At 31.0% G+C, this 19,743-nt stretch overlaps 1 protein-coding gene across 1 annotated transcript; it reads left to right on the top strand.

The window, feature by feature from the left end:
* Positions 1–16,712: 16,712 nt before the first annotated feature.
* Positions 16,713–19,330, top strand: LOC120069258 (putative glycerol-3-phosphate transporter 5). Its single transcript, XM_039020976.1, has 2 exons — positions 16,713–18,259; positions 18,467–19,330. Exons 1-2 carry the CDS (start codon positions 17,275–17,277, stop codon positions 19,018–19,020), a joined length of 1,539 nt encoding a protein of 512 aa, XP_038876904.1. The 5' UTR covers positions 16,713–17,274; the 3' UTR covers positions 19,021–19,330.
* The last annotated feature ends 413 nt before the right edge of the window (positions 19,331–19,743 follow it).

Below are 19,743 nucleotides of genomic sequence, written 5' to 3'. Positions count from 1 at the left end.
CTCGTTTTAACCATTTCATTTTTTTTTTTTTGAAAATTAAGCCTATGACACTACTTCCGCATCCAAATTTTTTCATTTGTTATCTACTTTTTACCAATGGTTTAAAAAACCAAGTCATATTCTGAAAACTAAAAATATAGTTTTGAAATATTTCTTTTTTTCTTTTTGGAATTTGGCTAAGAGTTCAATCATTTACTAAAAAAACATACAAATCATTGTAAAAAAATGGGGAGGTAGACTTAATTTTCAAAAATTAAAAACAAAAAATGAAATAATTACCAAATGAGGCTTTAGTTTTGGTTTTTTGTTTTTAAAAATTAAGTCTATAAATACTCTTTCCACCTTTAAATTTATTATTTTGTTATCTACTTTTCTTAGAAACTATTTACCACGGCTTAAAGAGTTAAACCACAATCAATCCTTTAAAATTTCCAATGAATTGACAAAATTAAATTCCTACAAAAATAAAACTCTCACAAGAGTCTATTACAAACTTGACGACATGGAAACACTCCATAATTTTTCATACAAAATAAAACAATCACGATAAATAGATTGCAAGAGATTTTTGGGCATCTTATTTGAGCAAAAGAAATGACAAAGTTTGTTGAAAATTTGCTCGGGAGAGGTGAGGAAAGATGAAATTGGGCTAAATTATATAATTGGAGGATTTAAAAGTAGTCATTAGATTTAGGGAAAAAATGATGAAAGGTGGATATTAAAATACGGAATTTTAGAAAGATTCCAAATTGAAATTGAGGAAAGAAAAAAAAAATCTTCATTATTTTAATAAAATTTTATTTTTAAGAAATACTTCAAAGGCGAAATGTGTCGTAATAGAGTAGACCAATTGATTTGATTATTTCTTCACGTGTGTACTATCTTTTCAGCCTGCGATTGGTCCACGTGTGTCATGTCATCACCACATATGATTTTTTTGAAATATTATTTTGGCTACAACTTTTTTCGTTTAATATCCGATTTGAGTGATTAAAAGTGTGTTAGAATAATCTATTCGCGCTATATGCTAGGAGTATTTTAAAACACTAAAACCACCGTAAATAAATGTTGTTATCATTGAAATATATGATATGAAACTCTAAAAGTAACATTTTTTTTATCAATATTTTCAAAAACCAAGCCAAATTTTGAAATATGAAAAAAAATAATTTTAAAAACTTGTTTTTAAAAATTTGGCTAAGAATTCAACTCTTAGGGACTATTTGGGGTGCTGAGTTGAGATAAGATGTTTGAAGTTTATATGTTTGTGTTTGTAGTGCAAAGTTGAGTTCACATATTTGGGTATCTGATGCAGTTTTTTGAACTCTAAATAATATGATTTCATGATTACTATTTTTGTTTTGAAATTTTTTTATTCAATAATTCTATCCATCTTTATTTGAATAAAATATGGATTGTAATTTTTCTCTTTTAATTTTTAGAACTTTTCTTTCTTTCTTTCTTTCTTTTTTGAACAATGAACAACAATTAATCTATTACATTTCTAGTAGAAATATGGTTAAATAAAATGAGAAACTAAAGCGAAATCAAAACTTTCAGCCAATTTTTCTCATTGAATTTCATTATCATCTTCTTCTTTTTTTTTCTTTCTATTGTTGCTCTATATTTTTACTATCTCGTATATATTTTTTTAATTAAATCTCCTCCATCATTGTAACAGCCAATGGAATGTCACCAAATTTCTTCAACGGTTTCACTTTTATTTCCTCTAAATTTGGAGGATCATCAAAGAACAAATCTCTATTTTTCACTAATTCTTGTTCGAAAATGTTCCAGGATTTTTTTTCTTTCATTTTATGGTTTTTTTGTTATATTTTACATACTTTTCAACAACATACATACTTTTCGTCTAAATATTCTTAACACTCATTTAATATGTGATTCATTATGTACAAATATTGCAGTTAATGTAGACAAAATAATATATTTTTATATAATCTTACAACATACTTTAACAATTATCAGTCTTATAGTAGTCAAAAGTGGTTGTCGAAGTTGATTATCAAAGATGATTTTTATTGGAATTTGTAGCTAGAGGTGGTTGTCGGAGCCTGAAGTTGGTCACATTAAAGTGTATTGGAGTTGGTTGTCGAAGTTTATCATCAGAGGTAGTTTTCAAATCCTGGAGTTGGTCGGGTGAAAGTGGTCGTCAAAGTTGATCATCAAATATGATTTTCATTGGATATTGTAGTCGGAGGTGACTGTAGGAGCCTAAAGTTAGTCGCCGAAGGTGGTTGTCGAAGCCTTGAGTTCAGAGTTGCTCGCTCAAAGGTGATCATCGAAGGTGATTTTCATCGGAGTTTGTTGTTGGAGATGGTTGTCATAGCCTATGATGGTGGTTTTCAGAGTTGGTCATTGGAGTTTATTGTCGGAGCCAATTAACCATCGAGTTTGGTAGCACGAAGGTGATTGTTAGAGTTGGGTCACTGGAGGTGGTTGTCGGAGTTGGTCACGTGAAGTTTGTCGGAGCTCGAAGTTGGTCACTGAATCTATTATCGGAGGTGGTTGTCGGAGTCTGAATTTCATCATCGAAATTGTCATCGGAGGTAGTTGTCAGAGCCTAGAGTTGGCTGCTGGAATTTCCATCAGAGGTGGTTGTCAAAATTTGGAGTTATCATCAGAAGTGGTTATCAAAACCCGAAGTTAGTTCTTGGAGTGTGACAGTGGCCGATGGGTGGAGCCATTGAAAACATGGAAAGAAGGGAGAGTTGGGGTGAGTTGGTAAAATATACCAACTCAAGTCCACCAACATTTAAAGTTTATGGGTCAAACAATGAGTTGATATATGATACCAGCTCAACTCAATTCATGTTGGTGAGCCAAACATCCCTTTATAGTTACGAAAGATTCAATGAAATGGAGACAAATTGACTTAATAATCATAAACCAAAAAAAAAATGTTCCAATTGGGGTTTTGATTTTTGATTTTTAATTTTTTGTTTTTAGAATACAAGCATGTTTGGTACCAATTAAGAGTCTTTTTTTTAAAAAAAAATTATATACATGTTAAGAAATTTTAACGAAAAAAATATTTTGAAAAACCTAATTTTGTTTTTGAATATATGTAGGTTTTTTTCTAATTGATAAAATATGTTGGATAGAAAAAAAGAGTTGATTGCACAAATAACAATCAGACTCAAAATAATAAATGATGTAGTACAAGGATAAACATATTAGAAATATGACACAAAATTAGGGCCAAAATCACTAGTAGCAACTATTAGTGGTAACCATATTGGTAAAAGACTAAAAAGTCCACTCATAACCCACCCTTTCACACAATTCTTCTTCCGGTTTTCTCAAATTGAAAGCTACCAATGATAGTCATTGATAGCTACTATTAGTTGATATCACCGATAACTTTTAATTTGAGAAATATTAGTATAACCTTGAAATATTAGACCCCGTTTGATAGCTATTTGGTATTTGATTTTTTTGTTTTTGAAAAGTGCGCCTATAGTGTCTACTTCCACTTCCAATTTTCTTCATTTATTATCTACTTTTTACCATGGTTTAAAAATCTAAGCCAAATTTTGAAAATTAAAAAGCAATTCACTCACTAGTTTAAGATTTAACTTTATTAATTAAATTCACTAAGTTGGCTATAAATGATAAGAAGATATTGAATCCCTCTGTAGAAGCAAGTGATCACTCTTGCTTTTGATTTTGTTTTAGAAATTTAGAACACAAAATATAAGAAATTTACAATCATAATGCAATTATATGTTAAGCATCAAAATAAATTGCAGAGAAGAAGAACTCACCTTTGAAGAACACATCTGCAAATCTTTTCTAGTTCTTTAGCAATCGATCTCCCACGAACAGTAAGAAGACACCACCAAAAAATCTTCCAAGTTATTCTCTTAACAAGAACCGGTTTGTGGGAACCACCTTCTGAAAGACATCAAAAGGAATTGAAATTTTTTGGAGAGTGTTCATAAAGAACTCATTTTTCTGTGAAAATCATTGAGAGGGTAGAAGAGGAAAAATGGGAGGAGATCAGAGGAGGTTTTTCTCTACAATAACCAACTCTATAAGAAAAAGCTTTCCCCTGAGAAAAATCACTCACTTCATATTTTCTCCATTTAATTTAATTTAGTTAATTTAAATAATTAATAACTAACTTAAATTAATGAATTAATGAATTAATTAATTAACAAAATTAAATATCTAATATTTAACTTAATTATTTAAATCTTATTCAAATATTTATCTCTCTTATAACCCATAGTTTTACTATGAATCTCATTCACATTAAATTTTAATCTATATTTTTAATATGAATCCAAATCATATTATTTTAATATGAATCTAATTCATATTAATTATTATTTGAATCATATTCAAATAAATCTCCTTTTTTATAAAATTTAATATTGAATATTATTAAAAAAAATTATATTATAATGTAACTATATATTATATTAATTATATCATATACTTATTTCCTTAATTAATTTGAACAATTTAAATTCTTTCAAAATTATTGGTCCTTGTATTTACCCGTTGTGAGCTAGTAAGGGAACCTAATCGACTAACAAATTAGAAGTTCCAATGATCCGAGATTAACTAATTAAATTCTTTATTTACGTTAATCAACATCCATTAACTGTGAGTCACTTCACTAAAGACTCACAACTGTTAGAGTTAGAAAACACGCAACAGAAGTAAAACGGATCATTAAGCATTCTAATTCACTTAATTTTGGATTTAAATTAAGCATGCTCATAAACTAATAAGAGGGCTTCATGAAAAATCTGCTTGTGAACAACTTGAAACTCGAATTCCAACTGCAAATCTCCTCCAAATCTACTTGTGAATCACCTCAAGGTCTTCCCTACTACCCTCTTGGTGCCTTAGATTGAGTTGTGGGACTCAAAATAGGCTTGGATTAAGGGAATTTGGAGATGAGGTCACTGCATCACCATGGTTGAAGACCTTCTTCAACCTCAAGTTTTTTCAATAAAAACCTATCAAGTGCATGCTCGATTTCCACTTCAATCTTCTTTATTTATTGCATGACTTTCATGCAAAGAGATTGCTATATGAATTGTAGCTCATGCTTGGAAGATTGACTCAAATTTATGGTGGAATGTGTGTGAGCTACTAAGTTGAAAGTGGAGAAATCCCACTTTTGGGATTTTCCATTTTACATCTTTTTTCAATTTTTTGATTTTGCAATTGATTTCCAAAATCAATTTTTATTTTCAAAAATAAAATCTTTATTAATTTTACAAAATTAATTCAATAATTAATTTTCTAATAAAATTAATAATAATTAATTAACTAAATAATTTAATTAATTCTAATTAATTCAATATCAAATATTAAATTAATTTAACACTAATTCCACCATCATGAATTTAATATTTAAATCATATTTAAATATTAATTGATTCTCCAATTTCGTTTAATTCCAAAACTAAACGCATAATTATATCACATATAATTACTAATTCCCTTAATTCTAATTTGAATGTTTTAAATTAACTTATCACGCTACACTAAGACTAATCCATTTATGAGCTAGTAGAAGGACCTCGTGGACCTACAAATCATGGGTTCCAATGATCCGAGATTAATTGACTAAACTCTTTCTACCAAATTAATCCTCATTCGTTAACTACTTGGTCACTCCACTAAAGCCCAGAGTTGCACTCTCCTCACAGTAAATATATTATATCCACTCGATATAACCATGATTAGTAAGTTAACCCTTCACAGGTTGTTCGTAATAACCGCTGGGTTAAATGACTGTTTTACCCCCGAGATTACCTCTTGTTTCTTAAGTCCCACTGATCCTCTAATGAACAATTGGTTTGTGATCCGATCAAAAAATCGAGTCCCTCTCGGGCCAATGAGAGGGTGGAGCCTCTTGTTTAAGACTCGGAGTCATCACTTAAGGAATAACCTCTCTACTATCCCTGAAAGTGGGTAGAAGTAAATTCCATCTTGCACCCTATGTCCCCAACTATCTACTCGATCTTACCCCTTAAATGGAGGTTTATTGAGTCGATGCTATTGAGCCAACTCTCACCAGTGCAAATCTAAGGATAATCCCGAATAAACAATAGTTCATAGTTAGCTCAAAATTAAGGTCAAGTTACTTAGGTCATCGCTTTGATATAGTCATTCTTAAACAGTAAACAACGTTATAAAGTAAGATTGACTTATTTCGTGGTCGGATCTTATACAAACTCATTGCACAGGATGCCCCCCTCCTCATGTCATGGCATGTACGAATCAGAATCACTTCGTCTGTAGCACTGTACAACTCCTTATAACAACTACAGAGTGGGCCGCATCCGATAGTGTTACCAGAATAAGGTACCCAACCTTATTCATATACTATAGATCATTTTGACTATTTACTCAAACCTGATCCACTTTTATGTCTCCACATAAAGTTCAAGTACTCATATAATAGTCATTGATATTTTAGTTTATTGGATTTATTTTTAAAACGAAATAAGCAATTCATATATTCAATAACAACTTATTGAATTTTTCATAATAAGTTTTATTGTTTACAAACCACGAGTTTTAGAACATAAAACCCAACAACAACTGCATTCTTCGTATTGTAGAATATTTTGCATAAAGGGATTTAACCATTATAAGTAAGTAGATTCTTTACGAGTTGTTCGTATTACAGTTGGATCAAATTATTGTTTTACCCCTATAATTATCTCTTACTCCTTAAGTATCACCAATCCCTCTAATGAACAATTTTTTTATGAGTCCTACCATAAACCACGTCCCTCTCAGACCAATGAGAGGACAGGTACCCCTTTGTTCAAGACCCAAAACCAACAATTAAGAGAACTACTCATCTACTGTTGGGTTGGTCCTAAAACCATCAATTTGTAAAACTAAACATGTTTTAATTTGCAATAAAGATGTTATCGAGATTTATTCAATAAAGCTATTATTGAGTATGTAAAATTGCACTTGTAAAATCTAAATCCAATAAACTAACGAACCCTAACTATAGTATGAATACTTGAACCTTATGTGGAGACATAAAAGAGGATCAAGTTTGAGTATATAGCCAAAACGATCTGTAAATATAAAGATAGGGTTAGGTACCTTATCCTGGGGATACTATGGATGTGGCCTGCTTTGTATTAGATAGAAATGATGTGATCCCAAAATCGTTCATGTAGAGACATGCGAGTGGAGGCATCCTATGCAAAAGATATTTGCATAAGACCGGACCACGAAAGCCTCACTTTTCTTTATAACAACCGTTTATTGTTAAAACTGACTATCTTAATTCGATGACCTAAGGTAACTCGATTTCAATCCTAAGCTAACTATGAACTCCTGTTTATTCGGGATTATCCTTTAATCTGCATGGGTGAGAATGGCTCAACGCCACTCAATAAGCCTCCCATTTTAGGGGTAAGACTGGATAGATAGCTGAAGACATAATTCTACAAGAAGAAATTCACTCTTACCCATTTTAGGGTTAGCAGATAGGTTGTTCTCTTAAGTACTGATTTCTGGTCTTGAATAAAGGGGACCCACCCTCTCTATAATTGATAGAGACTTGGTTTATTGGTAGGACCATAAACTAATTGTTCATTAATGGATTAACAGAGACTTAATGATAAAGATGTATTACTAGGATAAAACGGGAATATTGACCCAGTTGTTTGAAGGAACTCGATTTAAAGAGATCCATGAACGGAAGTGGATCGTCCAAATTCAATTTAGATCGAAAACACAAAATTACAGTAAACATACAAATTATGCATTCTAAGTAAAATTACAACATGCTTTTTAAACAAGAAATAAAGTTCAAGAGATTATACCTTTGAAGAACACTTCTTCTCGTAAAGCCCTCGAACAGTCATGAACTCTACAGATAGTAACAAAACTTGAAGACCCTCTTCAAGAAAATCACGAACCAAAATAGAAGATACAACCACTTGGAACCTTCAGTATACTCAAGGTGAGAGTCCAGGAGTTGTGGACTCTGACTATTTTGGTTAGGAGAGAGTTTGAGTTTTGAGAAGCAAGAAGATTGAAGAAGAACACTATCATATAGCAAAAACTTCCAATCGTGTAGTGAATAAGCCTATCGTATAGGTTCAGTCTTTGTCGTGTAGACCTATTTGGGAAAAAAAAATAGAAACTATATTTTTATTCCATTTTCCATAAAAAAAAAAACTACTTAACCACTCACTAAGGTGGTAGAGAGAAAAAATGGATTATTATTCAAAATAATAAATAATATAAATAAATATGATAACCAACTTATCATATTATATTATAGTTTTAATATTTGTATCATATATAACATAAACTATAGTTCCTTTTCTCTATTTTATGGCATTTAATATAAACCATATTTATATTAAATTTAACAACTATGAATCTCATTCATAGAAAATATATTTGAATCACATTCAAATATTTATTCCTCCAATTAAACTATAATGTATCAAATACATTATGTCAAATATATTATATATAATTGAATTAATTTAATTATATCATATATAATTAAATTCCCTCTTATTAATTTGAACCATTCTAGTTAACCCAAAAACTGATTCTCAACTAAATTCTTTTGAGCTACCAAGGGGACCTTATGGACCTGTAGCTTGAAGCTCCGACGATACGTAAATAATTGATTAAACTCTTTAATTACATTATCCACCATCCATTAACTGTCAGACACTCCATTAAAGACCGACAGCTGCACTCTTTGTACTACATATATATTTCTGTGTCCATTAGATATAACCAATCAACAGTACGATGACCCTTCACAAATTGCTTGTAAGTACAGTTGGGCCAAAATACTGTTTTACCCCTGTAATTACATCTAACTCCTTATGTACCACTGATCCCTCTAATGAACAATAGATCATAGTCCTACTATGATTAACCCCTCTCGGGCCAGGAGAAGGTGTGACGCCATATTGTTCAAGACTCGGAATCAGCCTTTAAGGGATCAATTTATCTACTTACCCCTGCTTTGGGGAAGGAGTTAATTCCATCTTGTGTAGCTGAGTTCCCATCTCCCCAATTAGACGAATCTCCAAAATGGTAGGCTTGTTAAGTCGGCGATCTGGCTACTCTCACCTATACAAATCAAAGGACCACCTTCATAGGCAGGAGTTCACAACTCACTCAGGATTAACGTCATGTTACCTATGGTTATCCTAGTGAAATGAAAGTCTCTATTATGAACGGTGTTATATAATGAGGCTAAACATTTCGTGGTCTGGTCTTATACAAAATCCTTTGTATAGCATATCCCCGCTCGCATGTCTAATACATGAATGATCAGGATCGAATCATTTGTAGCACTTTACAACACTTGTAACACCTACAAAGCAGACCATACTCATAGTGTCACTAGATAAGGTACCCTACTTTATCCATATACTACAGACTATTTAGGTTATCACTTAAACATGATCCACCTGTATGTCTCCACATACATGTTAAGTTACAATGATAACCTTGGATGTTAGTTTATTGGTTTGTTGTTAATGCAACTAAAATATCACATATTTTATAGACAAAGTGAATAAAAATATCATATATTATAAACCACATATAAGTTTGTTCATACAATGTTTACAAACTACAAAATCCTACGAGATTTAGAGCATCAACCTCAATACTGTTAATACGAACAACTTGTAAAGGATTGACTTACTGATGATAGTTGAATCAAGTAGACAAAAATATATCTATAGTGAGGAGAGTGCAGCTATTGGACTTTAATGGAGTGACCTGATAGTTAAATAATGTTGATTAATTTTGTTAAAGGAGTTTAGCCAATTAATCTCGGATTGTTGGAGCTCATAATCTATAGATCCATTAGGTCCCCCTACTAGCTCACAAACGGACTAATCCTTAGAATAGTGTGATGAGAGAATTTGAAACGTTTGAATGTGAATTAATGGAATTATTAATTATATGTGATATAATTAAACGTTTAATTATCGAATTAGACAAAGAGAATTGAAAAATATTTAAACATGATTTAAATAATAAATACATGAATAGGAATTCAAGTTTGGAATAGGTATTTTATTAATTTAATATTTGATATAAAATTAATTAATTAATTAATTGAAATGTTTAATTAATTACAAAGAACTGATTTTAGTTAAAATTAATTATAGAATTAATTTCCTTTAAAATTAATTAATTAATTAATTATTGAATTAATATATTATTATTATTATTTCATTTTATATTTGATTTTAAATTAAATTGAATTTTGAAATGAAAATTGGAAGTGAACGAGAAAATCCCACTTCTTCCACTTATTCTTACACCCAAAATTTCATTTTCAATTGAGGTTGATTGGTGTCACCTTTTCATATAATGTAGTTGCATGAAGATCTTGAATAAAATTGAATTCAAATAAGTTGAATTGGAGGGGCATGCAGGTGAATTTTTGCTAAAGAAATAGTTCTTCTTCTTGACCCTAAAAAGAAAACCATAAATCCTTAAAATTCCTTTCAATTCCAACTCATTTTGGATCCCACAATCCAATCTAAGGGCCTAGAGGATGTAGTAGAGAATGTCAAATGGTGGTCTACAAGCTGTTGAAGAAGAAATTCGACCTGAGGAATTGTTGTTTTGAAGGGATTCTTCAAAGGTAAAAACTTGAAACCCTATCTTAATTTTCTGACCTTACATGCTTAATTTCTAAAATTAATGGAATTAGAGTGTTTAAGATCTAAATCGCTTCCACCATCTACTTACCCTAAAGGCAGGATTGAGTCAATTTCATCTTGTGTAGGTATGTTTCCAGCTTCCCACTTAGACAAATCCCCAAAATGGTAGGCTTATTGAGTCGACGATTCCAGCCACTCTCTCACCCATACAAATCAAAGAATAACCCTCACATATATGCAGGAACCATAACTCATTCAAGATTGAGATCAAGTTACATATGGTCATCCTGTGAAATATCAATCTCTTCAATCAACGGTTTTACAAAGAGAAATTAAGTATTTCACGGTCCGGTCTTATCCAATCTCATTGTATAGGATACCCCCACTCGCATGTCTCTACATGAACGATTTGGATCACATCGTTTGTAATACTTACAAAGTGGGTCATATCCATAGTGTTACCAGGATAAGACACCCAACCTTATCCATATATTATAAACTATTTAGGTTATTACTTGAACATTATCCACTTGTATGTCCACTACTTACTGTTCAAGTCTCATGAAATGACCTTGCATTTTTTCCGTAATGAATAACTTATTATTGCATATTTAAATAAACAGTTGTTATATCAAATGACAAATTAACTACGAGGTTTTACGGCATAAATCCCAATATAAATTGGTCTATTAATTTTGAAAGATAATCACCAAAGATTAAGCTATAAATTATAGAAAATATTAGTGGCTATCACCGATAGACTTCCATTATTGACTATCAATTTTATTTGATTAACACTAAAAGCTATCAATGGCTATTACTGAGAAACTTTCATGACTATCAATGATAGACTTTTATCACTAATAAACTTTTATCACTGATATCAACTTGTTCGATATCACTATTACACAAATATAACTGATATCTTTTTAAGTTCTATCACCAATATTACTGGTAATTAATGTCATTGATACACATATATTACCAATGTTTACCTAAGTTATATCATTGTTTCATGTAGTTTATTAGTTATAGGAATTCTATCACCAAACTGATATCACAGGCTATTGGCGATAGTAGTTTACTACTGTTAAATTCCATACTTTTAAGTCCTACAAAAAAGGGCCCATTTGTAGCATTCCCATTTCTGATTTCGTTTCTAGAAAAGAGCTCATTTTTTAGAAATTGAGAAAAATAGTTTATTTCAGTTACTTGGTTTGAAACTTAGCTTTCTCAAATTATTTTAATTAATTAATTTTTAATTAAAATTTTAAAATAAGTAATAAAAAAATTAACATTGAAAAATTGAAGATAGAAAATCATAGTTAAAAAAGAAAGAAAGAAAAAAAAATGAAAATGTTAAAGTAAGCAATGAAAAAAGAAACAATGAAAAAATTTGAAGCCAAGTGGGAAAAAAAAAGGAATGGAGAGCACATAGCAAGAGAAGAAAAGAAATAGGAAAGAAAAAAGAACGGAGAACATGACCAAAAAGGCGAAAAGAAAAGAAAGAGGAGGCAAACTTGGAAATTGAACAAAATTTAAAAGGTGGTTGATCAACATTTATCATATATGTAATTATTTTTAAATAGTGCTATATTGGTAAATATTTTCCTTTAGTTTGCTTCCTATTATAATTTCTCTAAAAAAAAATGATGGTATACATACTACTTTGGTCCTTACTTTTGATTTTGGTTTATTTTGGCCCCTGTACTTTCAAAATGTTTATTTTAGTTCCTATATTTTCAACTTAGGTTCATTTTAGTTTTTATACTTTCAAAATGTCATTTTGGTCTTTGTATTATTTAAAAAACAATCATTTTGGTCCTTTCATTCTCATTTTTATTTCATTTTAAGGGATGGAAATGGTTTTTTTTTTTTAAGTTGAAGAAAATGAATCGGAGTTGAAAGTGAAGGAATTGAATTCCTTATCGGAAGTACATGAATGTGTGTACCATCAAATTTCATTTTGAAAATTCTTGAAAAAATAGAAAAAAAAAATAGAGCAACATAAATTTACAACACGCTTTACAGGGGAAGAAGACATATCCTTGAAGATATTCTTCAATACTTTTCTTTGCATGAACTCATTGAAGACTTTCTTCGAGACTTTCCTCTACATGAAGACATGCTCTTGTACCACCATTTGGAAACCTTGCTATTTTTCAGATAGAATCAAGATTGTGGATCATTTGGAAGAGGAGAAATTTACAGAACAACGTTTTTCTAAAAGTGTGTTGTGAGAGATCTTGGATTTTTTACAGAGCATTTTTGTAGAGAACACCAGACAAAACAATTACGTTCCATTAATTCACCCTGCAAAAAGCTTCCTATTATGTAAAGTGAGAGAGATGGATGGATGGGGAGTTACAACTCTCTTCTACTATCACGTAGGGAGTTATTCTAATTTTCTATTATTTAAATAATATATTAAATCTAATTTAATATATAATTAAATAATAATATTAATTAATAAACAATTAATTAATTCATAATTAAATATCATATATTTAATTTAATTTGAATCATATTCAAATAACATCCTCTCACATAACCTATAGTTTTAGTATGAATCTCATTCGTATTAATTTTGAACATATATATTAATCTCATTCATATAATTAATATTTGAATCTTATTAAATATTTATCTCTTTTATGTGATAAATATAATTTTCAATCATATTCAAAATTAACTTTATATTATAATTTATTTATATACATTATATTAATTGTATCTTATACTATTAATTCCCTGATTTAGTTTGAATAATATAAATTAATCTAAAAGTAAATGATTTTGTTTTTACTCTTGGTGAGTTAGCGAGGGAACCTAATGGACTTATAGATAGAAGCTCCAATAATACGAGATTAATTAATTAAACTCTTTAATTAAACTAATCAACATCCATTAACTATAAGTCATTCCACTAAAGACCCATGATTGCACTCTTTGAACTATAGATATATTTTTTTGTTTATGGATATAACCAATCAACAGTAAGTCGACCCTTCACGAATTGCTCGTAATTACAATTGGGTCAAATTACCATTTTACCCCTGTAATTATTAACTTCTTAAATCCTATTGATCCTCTAATGAACAACCTGTTTATAGTCCTACCATAAACAAAACTCTCTTAGGCCAATGAGAGGTAGGGGCCCCACTGTTTAAAACCAAGAGTCAGCACTTAAGGGAGCAGTTCATCTACTTATCCTAAAGACGGGAGGGAGTGAATTCCATCTTGTGTAGCTATGTTCCCAACCTCCTACTTGGACAAGTCCCCAAAATGGTAGGCTTATTAAGTCGGCGAATCGGATCGTTCTCACTCATATGGTCATCCTATGAAATGTTAATCTCTTCAGTCAATAGTGTTATAAAGAGAGATTAATCATTTCACGGTCTGATCTTATACTTACTCTTTATATAGGATATCCCCACTTACATATCTTTACGTGATCGATTATGATCAAATCGTTTGTAACACTTTAAAACTTTTGTAACAAGTACAAAGTGAGTCGTATATATGGTGCCACCAGGATAAGGCACCCAATCTTATATATATATTACACATTGTTTAGGTTATTACATAAACATGGTTCACATGTATGTCTACCCCATACTGTTTAAGTTTCATAAAATAACCTTGGATCTTTCTTTAATGGATAGTTGTATATATAAAATAATCAACCATTATTTCAAATAACTTATTAACTACGAGGTTTTAGGACATACAGAAAGTACAAGGACCAAAATGAACATTTTGAAAGTAAAGAACTAAAATGAACCAAAGTTGAAAGTATAAAGACCAAAATAAACATTTTAAAAGTACAAGAACCAAAATGAAACAAAGTGAAAAGTACGGAAACCAAAGTAGTATTTGTACTAAAAATGATATCTAGTTTGGTCTAGTAGTTAGGATATTGACTTGTCAAATTGCATGCCCAAGTTCAATTCCCATAACTTGTAATAATTTTCATTTTTATTGAATTTAGAAAACCACAATTCTTCATGAGAGGGTGCGAGTTTTGTTAAAGGATACACCTTAATAAAACAATTTACTCCATTTTGAATTACCTTAGACGGTCTATAAATATGTTGTTTTCTTATCAATTTAAAAACACAATAAAATATAATCTAAAATTGTAGATTAAAATAATCTAGTTAAATTATATAAAATACTCTTACTTTAGGTACGTTTCAGGTATAGATTGAAACTTTGACAATTTTCATTTTAATTAACCTTATAACTTTGAAATTGTTCCAAAAGAATTACCCTTGGAAAGTTTGTTTTCCTATCAGACAAAAATCAACACGACAACTGGTCGTAAAAGTTTTAAAACATAAATAACATCATTTACAACTCTCAACTATATACAAGATTTAATATCATTGTAAGCACTCATTTCAAATCAAAATATATCCTTGTAAAAATTTAAAACGTCACTCACAAAATCAACTTTTACACCTTAGCTATGATGTCAACTTAAATGATGCGGCAAAGTATATAATATACATCTCCTAATATTAACATCTAAGTGGTTGTGTCAATTGCCATTTATCATTTTTGTTATGGGTGGATTAATCAAAGCTCATTGAATCCAAAGAGAAAAGACACCCCTAGGATTCTTGACATGACACAGATTGTTTGACCAAACTCGCACATCAACAATTTTTATGAAATAAATAAATAAATAAATTCAAAGATAAAATTTGGAACAATTTCAAAATAAAAATTAGGCTAAATTATTGAAAATATCGCTAAACTTTATCCCTAGTTTAAAGTTGCAATATTATTCTTAAGCTTTCATAATTGTTTCAAAATTACCTTTGAAGTAGAAATATATTATAATTATATGTAAACTAGGTCTTAAAACGATGTGATGATGACCTAAAATGGTGTGATGGTATAATTTTCCGTAGGTTACTGCCATACCATTTAGGTTCCAATTCTCATAAATTAAATCTAAAGAATTTTAAAATGAGTTAAAAAATACCACTGTCTTTAGTTTTGAATGGAAATCGTTAAAATTTTGTTTAAGAAATACCTCGAAACTTTCAAAAGTTTAGAAACTACCCTTAAAATTAAAAAAGTTAAAAAAATATCCTCACAGTTTGTATATGAATAGAAATCGGTAACACTTGATGCAAAAATAACTCTAAAATTTTAAATAAAAAAGATTTAAATATGCTTCTACCATTAGTATGGTTATCAATTTGTTTAAAGTTTTCTTGAGTTCAAGTTCGAAGGAACCAATTTTTTTAAAAAAATTCTATCGATATCCTCTTTTTTTTTCTTTTTTCTTTTTTTTGTCTATAGATACTCTCGTTTTCCTCATTTTTTTTCCAAATTTTACACCAACTTTCTTAGCAACCAAAATCAAAATCAAGAGTTTATATTAAAACATAAAATTCCACAAATGTTAAAAAAAATTTCAAAATCAAAATCTCATCTTAAAACATATTAAAACGATAAATTGTCAAATAAAAAAAAAATGTTTGGCTATTAACATACACTCAACTACTAACGTACAACTTTGTTTAAACATTTAAATCCTAAAATCCATTGGTACTTCCATTATTATCTTTTTTTCTTATTATTGTCCATACAGTTTTACGAAAGTATGCATTTTATTTATTTATTTAGACAAATAAATGTATAAAAAATTAACAAAAATAGGAGTAAGAGTATTGAAGAAGAGAGAAGAAAAAAGAGGAAAAATAGAGAAGTAAGATCGTATTAATAATTTCTGTTCATATAACATTTAGAGTATTTTTTTAAAAAAATTTTTTAGGTATAAGAATTTGTTTTTGAAATTTTTGAAAGTTGATGAGTAGTTTTACACCAAACACTAACGAGTTTCATCCAAAATTAACGATAAATTTATTTTTAACTAATTTAAAAATTTTCAGATATTTTTGAACTTTCGGTTCAAATATATTTTTGACAAAGTTTTGAGATATTTTTGTATAATTTGGCTTTATAATTTAATGTAAGGTCGGTTACACTTCGGAAGTTCAAACTTGGTAACGGTTAAGTCACCGACGATGACGGGAAGATCCGATCCAAAACCGAAAGATTGGAGTTTTCTCGTTGTCGGAACCCTAGCTCCGTCCTTCACATCGAAAACTTAAATACGAAGTAACAACCGCCAAGATTTAATTCATTACCTTCTTCTCCTTCCCAGAAATTTCAGTGTCTGATTCAGGGTTCTATTTCTTTTCTTCTTGGATCTTTTATTGAGCCAATCTTCTAAATCAGACATTGTAATCTTCTGTAAGGGAAAATTCAAATTTGTATTGTTCTTGTTATTTGTAAATGGGATAGAGGGGAAATTCAAATTTGTATTGTTCTTGCTATTTGCAAATGGGATAGAGGGAAAATTCAAATTTGTATTGTTCTTGCTATTTGCAAATGGGATGGAGGGAAAATTCAAATTTGTAGAGATTCTTATCATTTTTTTTTTCTTTTGTACAGATTGCATAGGTTTTGCAGCAATTGTACAACGATCTTTCTTGATAGGTCTTCTTTAATCTTGAAACTGTTCTAGGATTTTCTCTACTTGCTTTTATTTTACTGTGATTATCTTCCAAGGTCGGTTACGATGCAATCCAATCGCTCTGTTGCTCCAGCGATTGATTTGATACCAAACCTTAAACCTCCTCACCAAACTTTAAAATTTCACAGAATCTTAGTTCTGTTAATCACTTTCGTTGCATATGCGTCCTTCCACGCCTCAAGAAAACCTCCGAGCATTGTCAAGAGTGTGCTTGGACCAACAATCCCAGCAAACTCATCAACCGTTTTGCCGAATACGACTTTAATTGAATCTGATTCGACCTCCAATGGAACTGGGTGGGCTCCTTTTAATGGCCCTGATGGCACCCAGTTGCTCGGAAAGCTTGATCTTGCATTTCTTTCTGCATATTCTATTGGAATGTATTTTGCAGGACATTTTGGTGACCGTATTGACTTGAGGTTGTTCCTTGTTTTTGGGATGATGGGTAGTGGTATTTTTACGATACTATTCGGGCTAGGATATTGGTTAGATCTTCATTTCTTGTGGTTTTTCATTAGTGTTCAGATTGTGTGTGGTCTAGTTCAGTCAATTGGATGGCCATGTGTGGTGGCAATAGTAGGAAATTGGTTTGGGAGAGCTAGGAGGGGGCTGATAATGGGGATCTGGAATTCACATACTTCGGTTGGAAACATTGTCGGGTCGATTATAGCTTCCTGGTTCTTGGATTGTGGATGGGGTTGGTCGTTTGTTGTACCTGGCGCCATAGTGATTTTCGTTGGCATTTTGGTGTTTTCGTTTCTGGTTGTAAATCCAAGAGACATTGGCTTTGGAAACTCTGTTAGTGAGACTGAATTGAACGCTGAGGCGAGTCCAGTTGAAAATATGGAGATTGGAGATTCTGAGGTGTCTCTGCTGCTTGATGATAACCTTTCGGATTCTATGGCTGCAATTGGTTTCCTAAAGGCATGGACGTTACCGGGTGTTGCACCATTTGCCGTTTGTCTTTTCTTTTCGAAGCTGGTCGTTTACACCTTTCTCTACTGGTTGCCATTTTACATCAGGCACACAGGTAACTTGTTTCTTGTTGCTAAGAGATGTTAACATTCTTTGAAATACAAATTTTAGAATAAATGTATCTTAGAGAGTTCTTAGTTGTATAGACACTTAATCCTGAAGGGTCTATACTTTTAAATAGGTTCACAATGATGTAGAAATGATTTTCTAAATCTAGTTTTGAAGTTTCAACTGCTCATACTAGTTTTTCTCTGTTGTTTAGCTGTTGCTGGTGTGCATTTATCTCATAAAACAGCCGGCTTCCTCTCAACGCTTTTCGACATTGGAGGTGTTTGTGGTGGAATATTAGCAGGATTTATCTCTGATTTGATTGATGCCCGTGCAGTTACTTCAGTAATGTTCCTACTGCTTTCAGTTCCTGCTCTACTTCTTTACCGTGCTTATGGGAGCATTTCCACTGTCACCAACACCTGTTTGATGTTTCTTTCCGGATTACTTGTCAATGGCCCATACTCGCTTATTACAACAGAGGTTGCTGCTGATCTCGGTACTCAGAGTTCTATTGGAAGGAATTCCCGCGCTTTAGCAACCGTAACCGCAATCATAGATGGGACTGGATCTGTTGGGGCAGCTCTTGGCCCTCTAATGGCAGGGTATTTTTCCAGTTTTGGATGGAACAGTGTCTTTTTTGTGCTGGTTCTTTCCATCTGCTTTGCGGGTCTCTGCTTGGTTCGCTTAGCATACACTGAAATCAAAGAAAAGTTCAGCGAAGGACGATGGTTTTCTAGTACGCAGACCTCACCAACAGTTGTTTAAGAGGTCTTAAGAAATTTTGAAATTTGTTCACAGTTAGAGTAGTAGATTTCTGATAGAAAAAACACACTTGAGTTAGAGTAGTAGATTTCTGATAGAAAACATACATTTGAGTTAGAGTAGTAGATTTCTGATGGAAAACATACATTTGAGTTAGAGTAGTAGATTTCTGATAGAAAAAATACATTTGAGGAATTTTTCGACCATATTTGTACATCTCTTTATCCTATTCTTTTGTATTCCTTAGAAAGATTCATGTACCATACACAATAATTGAGCGTAGAATACAAAAAATAATCAGAATCTTTTGATGTTTGGTTTACAGAATCACTCTGAACAATGAGCTTAGTCTATGAATAATCAGCTTGATATTATTTTGTTTATAATTTCACAGGTTGACAAAATGATTCAAATTTTACCGTGTTATAATAAGTAACATTTGGAGCGTTGAGCTGATTATTATAGTTCGTAACAAAGTTGGAAAGAGAATAAGTAAGAAATACTGAAATGGTAAATATTATCTATAGGTTATAATAGTTAGATATATTAACTATTATTACTATAGTAACTCATTCCACCCACTTGAAGTTGGAGGTTCATATAATCTTGTAGATATGATGTAAGCTGAAGTTATCGAAACCAAAGCTCTCCATTTTCAAATCTGATATAGATGAACTTGCTTTTATGTGGCATTACTCAACCCTAAGCCTATAGGTATTGCCCTCT

This window comes from Benincasa hispida, unplaced genomic scaffold, assembly GCF_009727055.1.
Source record: "Benincasa hispida cultivar B227 unplaced genomic scaffold, ASM972705v1 Contig297, whole genome shotgun sequence".
NCBI classification, from domain to species: domain Eukaryota; kingdom Viridiplantae; phylum Streptophyta; class Magnoliopsida; order Cucurbitales; family Cucurbitaceae; genus Benincasa; species Benincasa hispida.
This window is presented reverse-complemented; position numbering and strand designations above follow the sequence as displayed.

What these genes read in the sequence shown, in the direction of transcription:
- LOC120069258 (XM_039020976.1), top strand. Translation starts at nt 17,275, where the DNA reads ATGCAATCCAATCGCTCTGTTGCTCCAGCGATTGATTTGATACCAAAC. An exon ending in ATTTTACATCAGGCACACAG is followed by an intron (nt 18,260 to 18,466) that starts GTAACTTGTTTC and finishes TCTGTTGTTTAG; the next exon opens with CTGTTGCTGGTGTGCATTTA.